Source organism: Asterias amurensis, chromosome 16, assembly GCF_032118995.1.
Source record: "Asterias amurensis chromosome 16, ASM3211899v1".
NCBI lineage: Eukaryota > Metazoa > Echinodermata > Asteroidea > Forcipulatida > Asteriidae > Asterias > Asterias amurensis.
The window spans coordinates 10,887,274-10,901,034 of record NC_092663.1 but is presented as its reverse complement, the minus strand read 5'-3'; the positions used below and the strand labels follow the sequence as shown (position 1 = coordinate 10,901,034).

Below are 13,761 nucleotides of genomic sequence, written 5' to 3'. Positions count from 1 at the left end.
GAGAGTAACATTTTATGAAAATGCATTGGTCAAATTTATATTAAAAGAAGTCATAAAATTGTTTTAATGATTACGATAAATACTATGTTTTCCAAATTGATGTTAGCAAATATAATGTTATTAATAAAACTACAAAACAAAACTTACAGAAAAGATATATTCCTATCATAATAATGAATTCTTCCAATTTTGCCAGACAAGCTACCATTGGCCCTCTCCATGGTACTTTTGCATATGCATTGTATAATTTACAATAAATGAATACTCGGCTAGGAACAAGCGACTCAAGTCGTTAGAGCTGCCTCGCGCTACCTACGACTGTTGCATGTGTAACATCGCACTGTGACTGTTGCATGAAAGGCAGACAAATAGGTAGCGCCTAACGACTTGTCATCAAGGCTTCGGGTGACACATTATGATTATAATAAAGAGTATTATGAAAAAAATAATGTGAAATTAATAGTTGTATCAAATTTCCAGTATATTTTACTAGTGATGTCCAAGTGATCGGAATTACTGTCATTGTTCTTATTGTTACTGTGATTATTATTTATTTGCCAAACTATTTTATTACGCAAGGAAGGGAATTCGCCGTTGCAAGCGCCCTCATGTGGTCAAGTACGACCATTACTTAGTAAATACAGGGTGCGTTCGTTTAGCGTCCCTCCTGGGTCTACCCCGCGGTGCCACTGACAAGAGCTAAACGAACGACCACTCACTGTTCTCGTAGTGACGTCGTTTACCTGGGGCATGCCAGCCCTCAAGTGACCCACTCCACAAGCAGGGCACTAGGGGCTGACCTGGGTGAGCCCCTGATGACGTCAAAAGCTATTCGAACGCACCGGGGCAGACCGGGGAGCCTATTGCCCACGTTCGTCCTAGGAAAAAAAAATACGCGACCGTCGTTGACCCATGGAAGCTAAACGAACGCACCCACAAAATATGATACCACTGGATATCCGAATATCAGAGCTGTACACTCATATCACACGTCCGCCATGGAATTTAACAACGTATCTCTATGTGAATTGAATGTAGGTCAAAGGTGAATGTGCACGCCGGCTGGCGTTATTAACGAGCCTCGAAGTGTGACGTCAGATGTTCAGGCTTAGTGTAAAGTTGACCGAACCCCATCTCGTGTTCTTAATAATCTGTTTGTGTGTGAAAACATTGAAAAACACCAGTTCGCCGTCAAATGAGGGTGCCTTCCTGGAATATATTTGCACGAATTTCTAAGTTGTTGGGTGGTTCCACACTTCTTGATAGCGCAAAATGTAGGCGATATGCTCCGAAACGATCTCAACAACACGATCTTCCCCGTGGGGGAATTCCTCCATGATCTTCCAAATGGGAATTTTGTGCACAGAGCTGTCGGAGAGAAAATCAAAAGTTAAAACGGGTCAATGACCCCAGTTTTAATGCTCAATCTTAACAAGTTTTGCACCATCGGATGACCATTTTCCAGGGCTTTCTTCTCGTATAAAACGTAATGCTCATGACGATTTATAAGGCAGGGCCAGCGACCAGGAAGTGGACCTGCTAACCTCCGCCCCCCCCCCCTCCCTCCCTCCCTCCTGATGGTGCATGCACTGTGTGAATAATGGGCAACAACACACACGGCGCGTGTTGACGAATAGAAACAAAAATATGTTCAATCGAAAATGGCCAGGAAAAATAAATATTTCAGCCAAACTCTTAAATAACTCTGGAACTAAAAATGCTAGAGTTTGCCTCGATCGAACATCTAACACATGTACGTGCAAGTACCTAGTCGAGTGAGTTTGTACGTTTCGAAAAAGGATTTTCCTTGCATTTTCCCGGCAATGTCGGGAACTAAGAATGCTAGAGTTTGCCTCGATCGAACATCTAACACACGTACGTGCAAGTACATTCAGTCCTAGTCGAGTGAGTTTGTACGTTTCGTAAAAGGATTTTCCTTGCATTTTCCCGGCAATGTCGACCAGGTGTGCTGCTTGATGCATTTGATCATTTTAGTTTGATAAAATCATGGAGGAAGATAAAAATTTTAGCTAAAATTATCGAATCATTTAGCGGCCGCACGGCCCCGGCATCTCTCATAATTATTAGTCATTTCTGTCGGTAAATTTAAAGTTTTCAACCTATATATTAGGCTCAGCCTTGCCAAGCACAAATTGACGCTGTCGCCAAGAAAGTTAAAATACGTTGCTCAATAAAACCACCACTCTGCCCTCAAAGGAGAACCATACAGGAAAAAATAATGACATTTTTACAGCACACAAGCACTGTGGGGATGTGTAACCTACTTTATAATACGACCCTAAATCTATACATTCTGCATAATATACATCATATAAAGTTACATGAACAAAAGTACACAACTAATAATTTAAGGAACGTTACAGAATTGGTAAGAAACAAAACTCGTTCAGATCACGGTCGAATGATGATGATAGTAGAAGACATCCCTTGAAAAATTCTGTCTGAAATATCATATTTTTTTGAGAAATAAATAATCTTATTTGATTTTGTGTTTAGAGTTTATCGCTCAGTGAGCGTTTCGTTCATTTTCCCTTTTGCATCGATGTCATGCAAAAAATGTGAATTGTTTTTTAAACTATTTTTTCGGGACCCAGATGGCCAATAGATCTCAAACTTCTACAGGTTTGTCAGCTTATACTGGTGGATTACATAAAGTGCCAACACTGCAAGTAATTGTTTTGTCTGCAAAACTTATTCTGTAATGTTCCTTTAAAATACAACAATTTGTTATACAATACAGTACATACAAATAATTATAGTTTCAGTTTTGATTCGCACATTATTTCAGAAAACGATGAAGCCTTAAACCTGTCTAAAGTTATACTTGAAACGGATTTCCCAAAATACCTGGAACAGTTTACCCAAACTTAAGCAGCTTTTACATACAATTTTGGAGACACCCGACTGCAGTGACGCTACGGGACGGATCTCTTTCGCAGACACGGGTTGTTTGTCCAACAATTTCTTACGATCCCTATTGACATGTGAACATTCAAATGTGAATGTCTTTTCGTCTTTGGAGATTGACTGGTTGCCTGTAAATCTTGCCCAGTGCGACATTAGAAACCCTACCCCCACCCCCCCCCCCCCCCACCAGGTAAATAATACATTAACATGGGTTGTAAAAACTAATGGGCCGAGCAAATCTCGCGCGTACTCGAACGAAGAAAGTAACTATAGGACAAAGACTGTATTTTTTTTATGAAACCAAATCTTCTTTTAGAATTATATTTTATACAAAATTCTTGAGAAACAAAAAATATACCCATATTATATTGTTTTTATAAGAACAATTAAAATGCAGGCATACCAGTGAAGAGGAAAAGAGAAAAACGGGCAAGGAAAAAGGAAAAGATAATATTCCTATACTTTTGTAAACAGAAAGTAAAGAGAAAAAAAAGAGTAAAATCAAAACCCCAAAAGAGGAAATCTCACATGCCTGAAAATGTTTAAATCTTGGGTTTTCTTTGTTGGTTTCTTAAATTGTTTTCATTTCATATTATTTCATGGATTAACGATACTTTCCCAATATAAACTATATTGAGGTTTTTTTTTAGCAATAAACTGCTTTACACTGTATTTGAAAAAACACAGAATCAGTGACCGCACAACGCGGAGCGCTCACCAATTTTGAACAATCCCCCATTTTGAGAGTAAAAAATATGTACACGAGATGAATTGACTCCCACAAATGGTGGAAATGGCATAAATAGTTATCTCTATGGTACATAATACCTTTCTATTGATGATAAACAAACCGCACTGGTTGCTGGCAAGGACAGCCTTATTTTAGCAAACATTCAATCGCAAAATATTCACTTTTAGGTTGTGTTCAAATCCAACATTTCTACGAATTTGACACTATTTTTAAATATTTGTTTAACAATGTAACATACTGTTTGGCTATCTGTTTTTTTTTTTCCTTTGCGTTTATGGCTTCCCTCCCTTTTAGTTTTCCAACCCTGGCTGGCAAAAAAAATGAGGTATCTGTGAGGTATCTAGACACACATTGTGTGGAGGTGCGTTCCGCGATGTGCAAGAGGGGTCACTTAATAATTATGACAACATGGCGAAGGTGGCCATCAATATCAAGACACTGTGGGTGAACTTCAAGGAGCTGGCGGTGTTCCAAGTCGCATCATCATTAGCGAGATCGATATAAGTGCCTGCAGAGAGAGAGAGAAAAAGAGAGATTGACACCATTTATTGTGAATGCATCAGTTGGGTGTTGCGAAGGAAAAGTAGAGGTATCAAAAGGTATATAATAATATTCCCCAAATCAAAAAACAAAACCCATTATTAGTGTTCACGGTGTTGAAGGGACACGTTGCCTTGGATCGGTCGAGTCGGTCAAATAAAAGCGTTTGAAAACGTTTGTTAGAAAATGCATATGCCTTGTGACGATGTTTTAAAAGTTAGTAGAATATAACGATCCAAACAAAATAATGTGCCTCGAAATAGCATGGTTTCCTTATACGTCGTGAACTAACTCCATTTTGTGGAGTCAAGTTTTTGACTCCATATTAGGTCGCAAAGTACAAGGAAAACCACACAATTTCGAGGCATGTTTGTGTGCATGGATCATTAAGTTCTACTTTTAAAGCAACCATTATCGATTTCATAACAAACGGTTTCAAACGCTTTTCATGGACCAACTCGACCGATTCGAGGCAACGTGTCCCTTTAACCGATTGCAAGTTTGTAACATTTGATTTTGAAACGTTTTAATGAACGTGGATGGATTCTTCGCCTGAAAAATACCTTCACAATTTTAAGCCTATAATTATAGGCTCCTAATCTAAATAAATGTATCTTTCGTGACAGTTTTGCCAATAAATGTCGTTGGCAAAAGATACACGATGACCAAACCCTAGTTTCAGTTTCGGTCACTGTTAACAAAGACATTTTTTTTCCTAACAAAGAGTGGAAATTCCCATAGTTGTTTATGCATTTTGTTTCCGTGTCAGTGTGCTGCCAGTTTCACTTTAGCAAACATGCGCAGTTGTGTAGTATTAGTTTAATATAATTCTATTAAAATACAAAGTCCGCTCAGTTGCAAGGAATCTTGACGTTTGGTTAAATCCCTATATAAGGTTCTAATCCCCAGTTGTGACACTTGTGTCCAAAGCAAGACACTTAACCATTGCTTCGTCCTTCGGATGGGACGTAAAGCCGTTGGTCCCGTGTTGTGTTACGCATTTAAAAGAACCAGTGCACGTATCGAAAAGAGAAGGGGTTTACCCTGGTGTTCCTGGCTGTGTGGCTGCTAAATGCGCCGTAGCACATTGTAAACCCTTGCTACATAATTGGGTCTCAGAATTCATAACTTCAATAACCTATCTTTCTGAGAGTTTGTATAAACTCAGCGCCTCGAGTACCTTGTTGGTAGATACGTGCGCTATATAAGACTTCGATATTATAATAACAATAATCATTGTTATTATCATTGTTAAATAATTGTCTTGACTTGATCACCAAAACAACGTATTACTAAAATAGCGCTCACGGGCGTCTCAAAGCGCTTATATCATTATTTTTTTCCAGATTTGGTTATCCAGAAATGGTTTTGAGACCCCTTTTTATATACAACCTTGAAGGCCCGAGTCATAACAATTGGTGCTGCGGCGGTTTCAACCACCGTGCCCAAGAGATGCTGTCTCATGCCGAGCTGTGTACAAACTACTTCACTTGGGTGTGGGAACATGTTCGAAACATTATGTCGGAACAATAGGCGGGGTGTGACCATTGCATCAATGTTGGTCTACCCGATATACTTTGTCGTTATTATTTAGTATAAATACCTGTTTTAGATTTAGTGCGGCGAATGTTCACTGTCACGTGATTATTTGCACCCCTAACGGCAATACCCGAGGCCTCACATCTATATTTTTGGACCTCGTCACTTAACGGCACAGAGAATGACGCATATGTGGTGAAGGTGTTGTTGACTTTATAACGATCTGCAATCAAAACACAAAGAGGATATAAAACAACAAAACAATGAATTAGTCTTGACCACCAGTTTGTGAGATTTTATCGAACTTTTTTGTGTGTATGTAAAAGAGCGGCCGTTTAATACCGAATCACCACTGACTCTTGTATTCCCATTCAAAAGTATACACAATTATTGTCGCACAAGTCGTGTGCTTGCAGATGCCTTGAATTCGAGACTTAATTCAGCCGAGGTCTCTTATTCAATTCAAATAATTTTAGTGAGAAATTACTTCTTTCTAAAGATCTACCTTACTTCAGAGGGAGCCGTTTCTCACATTGTTTTATAATATAATACCAACAGCTCTACATTCTTCGTTACAAAGTAAGTTTTTATGCTAACGAGTATTTTTAAGTAATTACCAACAGTGTCCAATGCCTTTTAACGTTGTTTTTTGGTAACAGAAATAACACACTCTGCGTGGAACGTTTCATAATGGCGAAGACGTTGATTTCCACTCATCACGCAAGTTTCAATTTTGTTGTTTAAACCACCGGAATCACTTCTCATCACTTACCTGATACAACTTGTGGCTCCTGGCGAGTTTCTGTATTGCTAACTGGTTCTGACTGGTTTGTTCCAGAGAGGCGGGTGATTGTTATATTCACTGCGGGTTTTGCGTTCTCTACAACGCAAGTCAGATTGTATGACTTTGTAGCACTCACGTCACAAGTTGCGTTGTTGATGTCACAGCCAATCACACGAGGTCGAGATGTCTCAGGTGTAACTATTTAAACAAGCAGGGGTGTGGGAAATAAAACTTATGACAATTGGAAAGTCGTCATTTTCAAACCTCTTCTTAAAATGGTTAATTTACTTTTAGATGCCTTTTTTTATGAAAAGCAGCAAGTGGAGGCATTGGCTTAGAAAGTAAAAGATTGCCGTAAAAATTACGGGTGTGGTTTTTATTGCAACTTTGGGGACTCTCTGAACGACGGATGATCTATGTCCTACGGCCGTCAGCAAAAATGTCAGAAGATTGACACTTACAAAGAACAGACGGTTCCACTAATATCACAGCTAGGGTTAGATGTTGGTTTATTAGGTCTGTATTACACAAGGGACAGTATGTGCTTAGTATAGTGGAAATAGTTTTTTGCGCACGTGCGCAAAGGGTTCCGATGACCCCCTCTCCGTTAATGTGGAATGGTCCAATCTAGGATACCGATGAATTTGACTCCACCAAAGCCACGACACTTTGGAGAAATGGCTTATCATTTACAGGATTGATTTATTCAGGTACCCCCAAGAGGTTAAAGGGCAAATCACCAAGAACTAACATTGCTACTTTAAACGAATCTGATCAAGTGATCTTTTGTCAGTCAAAGCTGAACGGTCTGTAGCCTATACCTTTCACTTTAACTGGAACTTCCCCGATCTGTACAAATCTTCCTTTAGGCTTGAGCTTAAAGACATAATTTCCCTCCATCGAGTCAGTGATGTTGTGAATGACCAAGGAGAAGTTGCCGTCTACGTCATACACGCCCTCTGGGAGACCCTCTTTTACGTTGACCCGGCCTTGCCAGTGTGAGACCAAGAGGAATGGGGTTGTCCGTCCGTTGAAATACCAGTACATGGCATCCACGCTCTCCAGAGAGAATTGTTTAGAGGTGATAATGGGGCAGTGGATGTACCCCTGGCTGCCTCTCTCGAGGTACGTTATGGCCTGGACGCTGGCAACTATAAAGAGTGCAAATTATTAACAATTATAGTACTAAAAATAACAATTCATTGTTTGGCATTGATGTTCAACATATTTTCTTGTTTGTTAGATGTAGACAATGGTTTATGGGGCGCCGTTTGTCCATTAATTGTTTGACAATTTTAAGGCATGTTTTTACCATGGTTTACAGCAATTAGATGTAAACCATAAAAACTGTTGCCACATCCTGTTATGGTTTACATACCAGTAAAGTATTTGTTGTGTCTAAGTTTATGGTTTACAAACCATGAACATACAAAAAACATTTACAAATCGTGGTTCATAAACCAAGAAAATTTACGCATCTTAAAAACATGTTTTATAAACCATAAAAAATAAAGCATCAAATTCATGGTTTACAAATCATGGTTTACAAACCATGAAAATTGAGACATCTAAAAACATGGTTTACAAACCATGAAAATTTAAGATAAAAATCGTGGTTTACAAATCATGGTTTATAAACCATAACAAATGAACCATAAAATCATGGTTTGTGACAATGGTTTATAAACCATGAAAATCGAGACTTCTTAAAAAACATGGTTTATAAACCATGAAAATTGAGACTTCTTAAAAAACATGGTTTATAAACCATGAAAATTTACACATCTCAAAAACGTTGTTTGTAAACCATAAATAAAAGTGCACTTACAAATCATGGTTTACAAACCATAAAAAATGTGCACTACAGAAATCATGGTTTATAAATATGGGGCGCCGTTTGTCCATTAATTGTTTGACAATTTTAAGGCATGTTTTTACCATGGTTTACAGCAATTAGATGTAAACCATAAAAACTGTTGCCACATCCTGTTATGGTTTACATACCAGTAAAGTATTTGTTGTGTCTAAGTTTATGGTTTACAAACCATGAACATACAAAAAACATTTACAAATCGTGGTTCATAAACCAAGAAAATTTACGCATCTTAAAAACATGTTTTATAAACCATAAAAAATAAAGCATCAAATTCATGGTTTACAAATCATGGTTTACAAACCATGAAAATTGAGACATCTAAAAACATGGTTTACAAACCATGAAAATTTAAGATAAAAATCGTGGTTTACAAATCATGGTTTATAAACCATAACAAATGAACCATAAAATCATGGTTTGTGACAATGGTTTATAAACCATGAAAATCGAGACTTCTTAAAAAACATGGTTTATAAACCATGAAAATTGAGACTTCTTAAAAAACATGGTTTATAAACCATGAAAGTTTACACATCTCAAAAACGTTGTTTGTAAACCATTAAAAAAAGTGCACTTACAAATCATGGTTTACAAACCATAAAAAATGTGCACTACAGAAATCATGGTTTATAAACCATAAAAACGTGCACTCAAAAATCATGGTTTACAAACCATAAAAAAATGTGCACTCAAAAATCATGGTTTATAAACCATAAAAACGTGCACTCACAAATCATGGTTTACAAACCATAAAAAATGTGCACTCAAAAATCATGGTTTATAAACCATAAAAACGTGCACTCACAAATCATGGTTTATAAACCATGAAAACGTGCACTCAAAAATCATGGTTTATAAACCATAAAAACGTGCACTCACAAATCATGGTTTATAAACCATAAAAACGTGCACTCACAAATCATGGTTTACAAACCATAAAAACGTGCACTCACAAATCATGGTTTACAAACCATAAAAAAACTCCACTCACAAATCATGGTTTACAAACCATAAAAGCGTGCACTCACAAATCATGGTTTACAAACCATAAAAAATGTGCTCTCAGAAATTATGGTTTACAAACCATAAAAACGTGCACTCACAAATCATGGTTTACAAACCATAAAAAATGTGCTCTCAGAAATTATGGTTTACAAACCATAAAAACGTGCACTCACAAATCATGGTTTACAAACCATAAAAAAACTTCCACTCACAAATCATGGTTTACAAACCATAAAATTCTATTACGATCGTCTCTAAAACCTCCTTCCCAACTCTGATCGGTTCCCATTTCCCCCCCCCCCCATTTCCCCCCATGCCACGTGCGAGCCAGCAATATGCAATTCACCGTGTGTGTCAATGCTGTGATCAATATGCACCGTGTGTGTAATGCTGATGCAATAATTATGGTGGCCCTGAAGGGACATCGCATATCGTGAACGTGTGCGCACACGTATGCAATGTCGTGAAACAATTCGCGAATATGTGCGCACACGTCTGCGAATATTATTTGCGATGTCGTGAATTTTATTGCATACCATGTTGCATTTGAATTCGTGTGCGCACATATTTGCGAATTGTTTCACGACATTGCATACGTATGCGCACACGTTTACGATATGCGATGTCCCTTCAGGGCCACCATAATTATTGCATCAGCATTACACACACGGTGCATTGATCACAGCATTGACACACACGGTGAATTGCATATTGCTGGCTCGCACGTGGCATGGGGGGAAATGGGGGTGAAATGGGAACCGATCAGAGTTGGGAAGGAGGTTTTAGAGACGATCGTAATAGAATTTTATGGTTTGTAAACCATGATTTGTGTACGCAACTTTTTTATGGTTTGTAAACCATGATTTGTGTGAGTGCACATTTTTTTAATGGTTTGTAAACCATGATTTGTGAGTGGAAGTTTTTTTATGGTTTGTAAACCATGATTTGTGAGTGCACGTTTTTATGGTTTGTAAACCATGATTTCTGAGAGCACATTTTTTATGGTTTGTAAACCATGATTTGTGAGTGCACGCTTTTATGGTTTGTAAACCATGATTTGTGAGTGGAGTTTTTCTTATGGTTTGTAAACCATGATTTGTGAGTGCACGTTTTTATGGTTTGTAAACCATGATTTGTGAGTGCACGTTTTCATGGTTTATAAACCATGATTTGTGAGTGCACGTTTTTATGGTTTATAAACCATGATTTTTGAGTGCACATTTTTTTTTGGTTTGTAAACCATGATTTGTGAGTGCACGTTTTCATGGTTTATAAACCATGATTTGTGAGTGCACGTTTTTATGGTTTATAAACCATGATTTTTGAGTGCACATTTTTTATGGTTTGTAAACCATGATTTGTGAGTGCACGTTTTTATGGTTTATAAACCATGATTTTTGAGTGCACATTTTTTATGGTTTGTAAACCATGATTTGTGAGTGCACGTTTTTATGGTTTATAAACCATGATTTTTGAGTGCACGTTTTTATGGTTTATAAACCATGATTTCTGTAGTGCACATTTTTTTATGGTTTACAAACAACGTTTTTGAGATGTGTAAATTTTTATGGTTTATAAACCATGTTTTTTAAGAAGTCTCAATTTTCATGGTTTATAAACCATGTTTTTTAAGAAGTCTCGATTTTCATGGTTTATAAACCATTGTCACAAACCATGATTTTATGGTTCATTTGTTATGGTTTATAAACCATGATTTGTAAACCACGATTTTTATCTTAAATTTTCATGGTTTGTAAACCATGTTTTTAGATGTCTCAATTTTCATGGTTTGTAAACCATGATTTGTAAACCATGAATTTGATGCTTTATTTTTTATGGTTTATAAAACATGTTTTTAAGATGCGTAAATTTTCTTGGTTTATGAACCACGATTTGTAAATGTTTTTTGTATGTTCATGGTTTGTAAACCATAAACTTAGACACAACAAATACTTTACTGGTATGTAAACCATAACAGGATGTGGCAACAGTTTTTATGGTTTACATCTAATTGCTGTAAACCATGGTAAAAACATGCCTTAAAATTGTCAAACAATTAATGGACAAACGGCGCCCCATAATGGTTATCTAGTAGAAGGGAACCTTTCTCAAAGTCAACCATGATGTTGGCCCGTTGCTACTATAAACAGAATAAAAAATACAACGCTATTAAATTTGTACTCACGAAGTTTGCCCAGAAACATCATCCAATATCTAAGCTCCATTTTTTCCACGTTCTGACTGAAATTACTTCAATGTAGTATGCATCGGGTTGCAAATAGTGAATGCTTGCAAGCAAGCAATGTAACATGATGTGTGTAAACAATAATACTTAGTTATGACAACATAATTCGTCGGGTATTTTCCAAAAGCTTTGAGTAATATATGTGATTGCGCAAGGGTTGGAAATTCCTAAACTTCATTGGGGATTTTCCCAAAAGTCATTTCCCCAATCATACAGCTTTGCCCACCATTTGAGTACGGCGCCCTCTTGATGTGAAAAGAAGACAAGTTCGCTCGATTCGGTCCTTCGCTGTGAAAACATGAATATGCCTTTGGTATTAAATTTACTCCAAACCCAATGGTCTTAAAAAATTACTTGTTATGGAACACTGCAAATGTTGACAATGTATACACTTCAAAGAAACCATTCCCTTCTAATGAATGTGAGTCAAGAGAAAGGGATAAGAAGAATTAATCGCTTGTGCTCCGCCTGCGCCAGATTTTCTAAAAATCAGGGACCACCTTTTGAAAAACAGGAGTGTGTTTTGGCGACCCCAACCAAAAACTGTTTCCGACGTCACAACCAAAACGGTAACCGAGCTCACAACTCGGTTATCGTTCAGTCTGAACAGCAGAATCAACGACCAACAACCGAAACAGTTTTTGGTTGGGGTCGCCAAAACGCACTCCAGGTTAGTTTTGATGTAGACATCTACATTTATATAGGAATAAAACAAAGAACGGTTCTAAAAACCAAAGGTATACTTTTCCTTTAATAGAGGTGACAGGGGGGGGGGGGAACTGAATCGGCTGGACTGAGTAACAACACCTTTGGTAAGTAGGCCCTACTCCAAAAATTAATTTGGTAGAGCACCGATGAGTGGTTGATAAAGTATGGCATTGTGAGAAACAATTCCTTTCAAATTAATGTGGTTTTTAAAGTCGGGGATTCATAAACATTTCAATCTGAGAAACATTTCTGCATGAAACGTTTCTCAAATGGTGTTTTTCGATTACGTGTTAAAACCGTTATTCTCCCTGCGTGGACATAACCGTTGAAATTACTTCGAATGAAAAAATGTGGCAAGAGGCCCAATGTAGTATGATTTTGCTGTTGAACAAGTGCACCATCGAGTTGAAAATAGCGAATGCTTGCAAGCAAACGTTGTAACACGATGTGTTCTATGGTTCACAATAACAATAAAACTAAGTTTATGACAACATCATTCGCGGGGTGAATTCCAAAAAAATCTTAGCAATAACATCTGATTGCGCAAGGGTGGGAAATCCGTAACGTCATTGGGGATTTCCCCAATCATTATACGGCTTTGCCCACCATTTGAGTACGGCGCCCTCTTGATGTCAAAAGAAGACACGTTCGCTCGATTCGGTCCATCGCTGTGAAAACTATGCCTTAGATATTAAATTTACTCCAAAACCAATGGCCTTTAAAAATTACTTGTCATGGAACACTGCAAATGTTTATCATGTATACAGTTTGAAGAAACCATTCCCTTCAATGGAATGTGATAAGAAACCCGCCTGCGCCAGGTTTTCTAAAAAATAGGGACCACCTTTTGAAATTGCATTCCCAGGTTAGTTTTGATGAACGGTTCTAAAAACCAAAGGTATACTTTGAGCTTCGAAAAACCTCACGCATAGCTGGCCTCTGGACTTGACATCTCTGCACATTACGGGGTATGTACCTTTGGTAATTAGGCCCTACTCCAAAAATTAATTTGGTAGAGAGCACTGATGAGTGGTTGATAAAGTATGGCATTGTGAGAAACAATTCCTTTCAAATTAATGTGGTTTTTAAAGTCAGGGATTCATAAACATTTCAATCTGAGAAACATTTCTGCATGAAACGTTTCTCAGATGGTGTATTTCGATTACAGGTTAAAACCGTTATTCTCCCTGCGTGGACATAACCGTTCCAGAATTTGGCAATATCTCAAAAGAACTACCATCTTTGGAAATTAAATTTTCACAGGTCAGTTTTATCGTATACTTCGGCGGTCTTAAAGACTTGTTCATGCTATTAAGAACAACCTCACTGATTTAGTTTTTGATACAAAAGACATAAACAGTGGCCATACCTAATACTGGGGGAAA

The 13,761-nt window shown here is 37.6% G+C and overlaps 1 protein-coding gene across 1 annotated transcript; it reads right to left on the bottom strand.

Annotated features, from left to right (window-relative positions):
* Positions 1-1,578: 1,578 nt before the first annotated feature.
* On the bottom strand, positions 1,579-11,744 carry LOC139949231 (uncharacterized). The gene is made up of 5 exons (XM_071947624.1): positions 11,609-11,744; positions 7,364-7,693; positions 6,531-6,740; positions 5,823-5,981; positions 1,579-4,187 (listed from the first exon to the last, which is right to left on the bottom strand). Exons 1-5 carry the CDS (start codon positions 11,646-11,648, stop codon positions 4,078-4,080), a joined length of 849 nt encoding a protein of 282 aa, XP_071803725.1. The 5' UTR covers positions 11,649-11,744; the 3' UTR covers positions 1,579-4,077.
* Between the last annotated feature and the right edge of the window lie 2,017 nt (positions 11,745-13,761).

Coding starts and splice junctions, on each gene's coding strand:
- LOC139949231 (XM_071947624.1), bottom strand. CDS start 11,648: ATGGAGCTTAGATATTGGATGATGTTTCTGGGCAAACTTC. Junction 7,694..11,608: donor GATGTTTCTGGGCAAACTTC/GTGAGTACAAAT, acceptor CACTCTTTATAG/TTGCCAGCGTCCAGGCCATA. Junction 6,741..7,363: donor AGTTCCAGTTAAAGTGAAAG/GTATAGGCTACA, acceptor TTGTTTAAATAG/TTACACCTGAGACATCTCGA.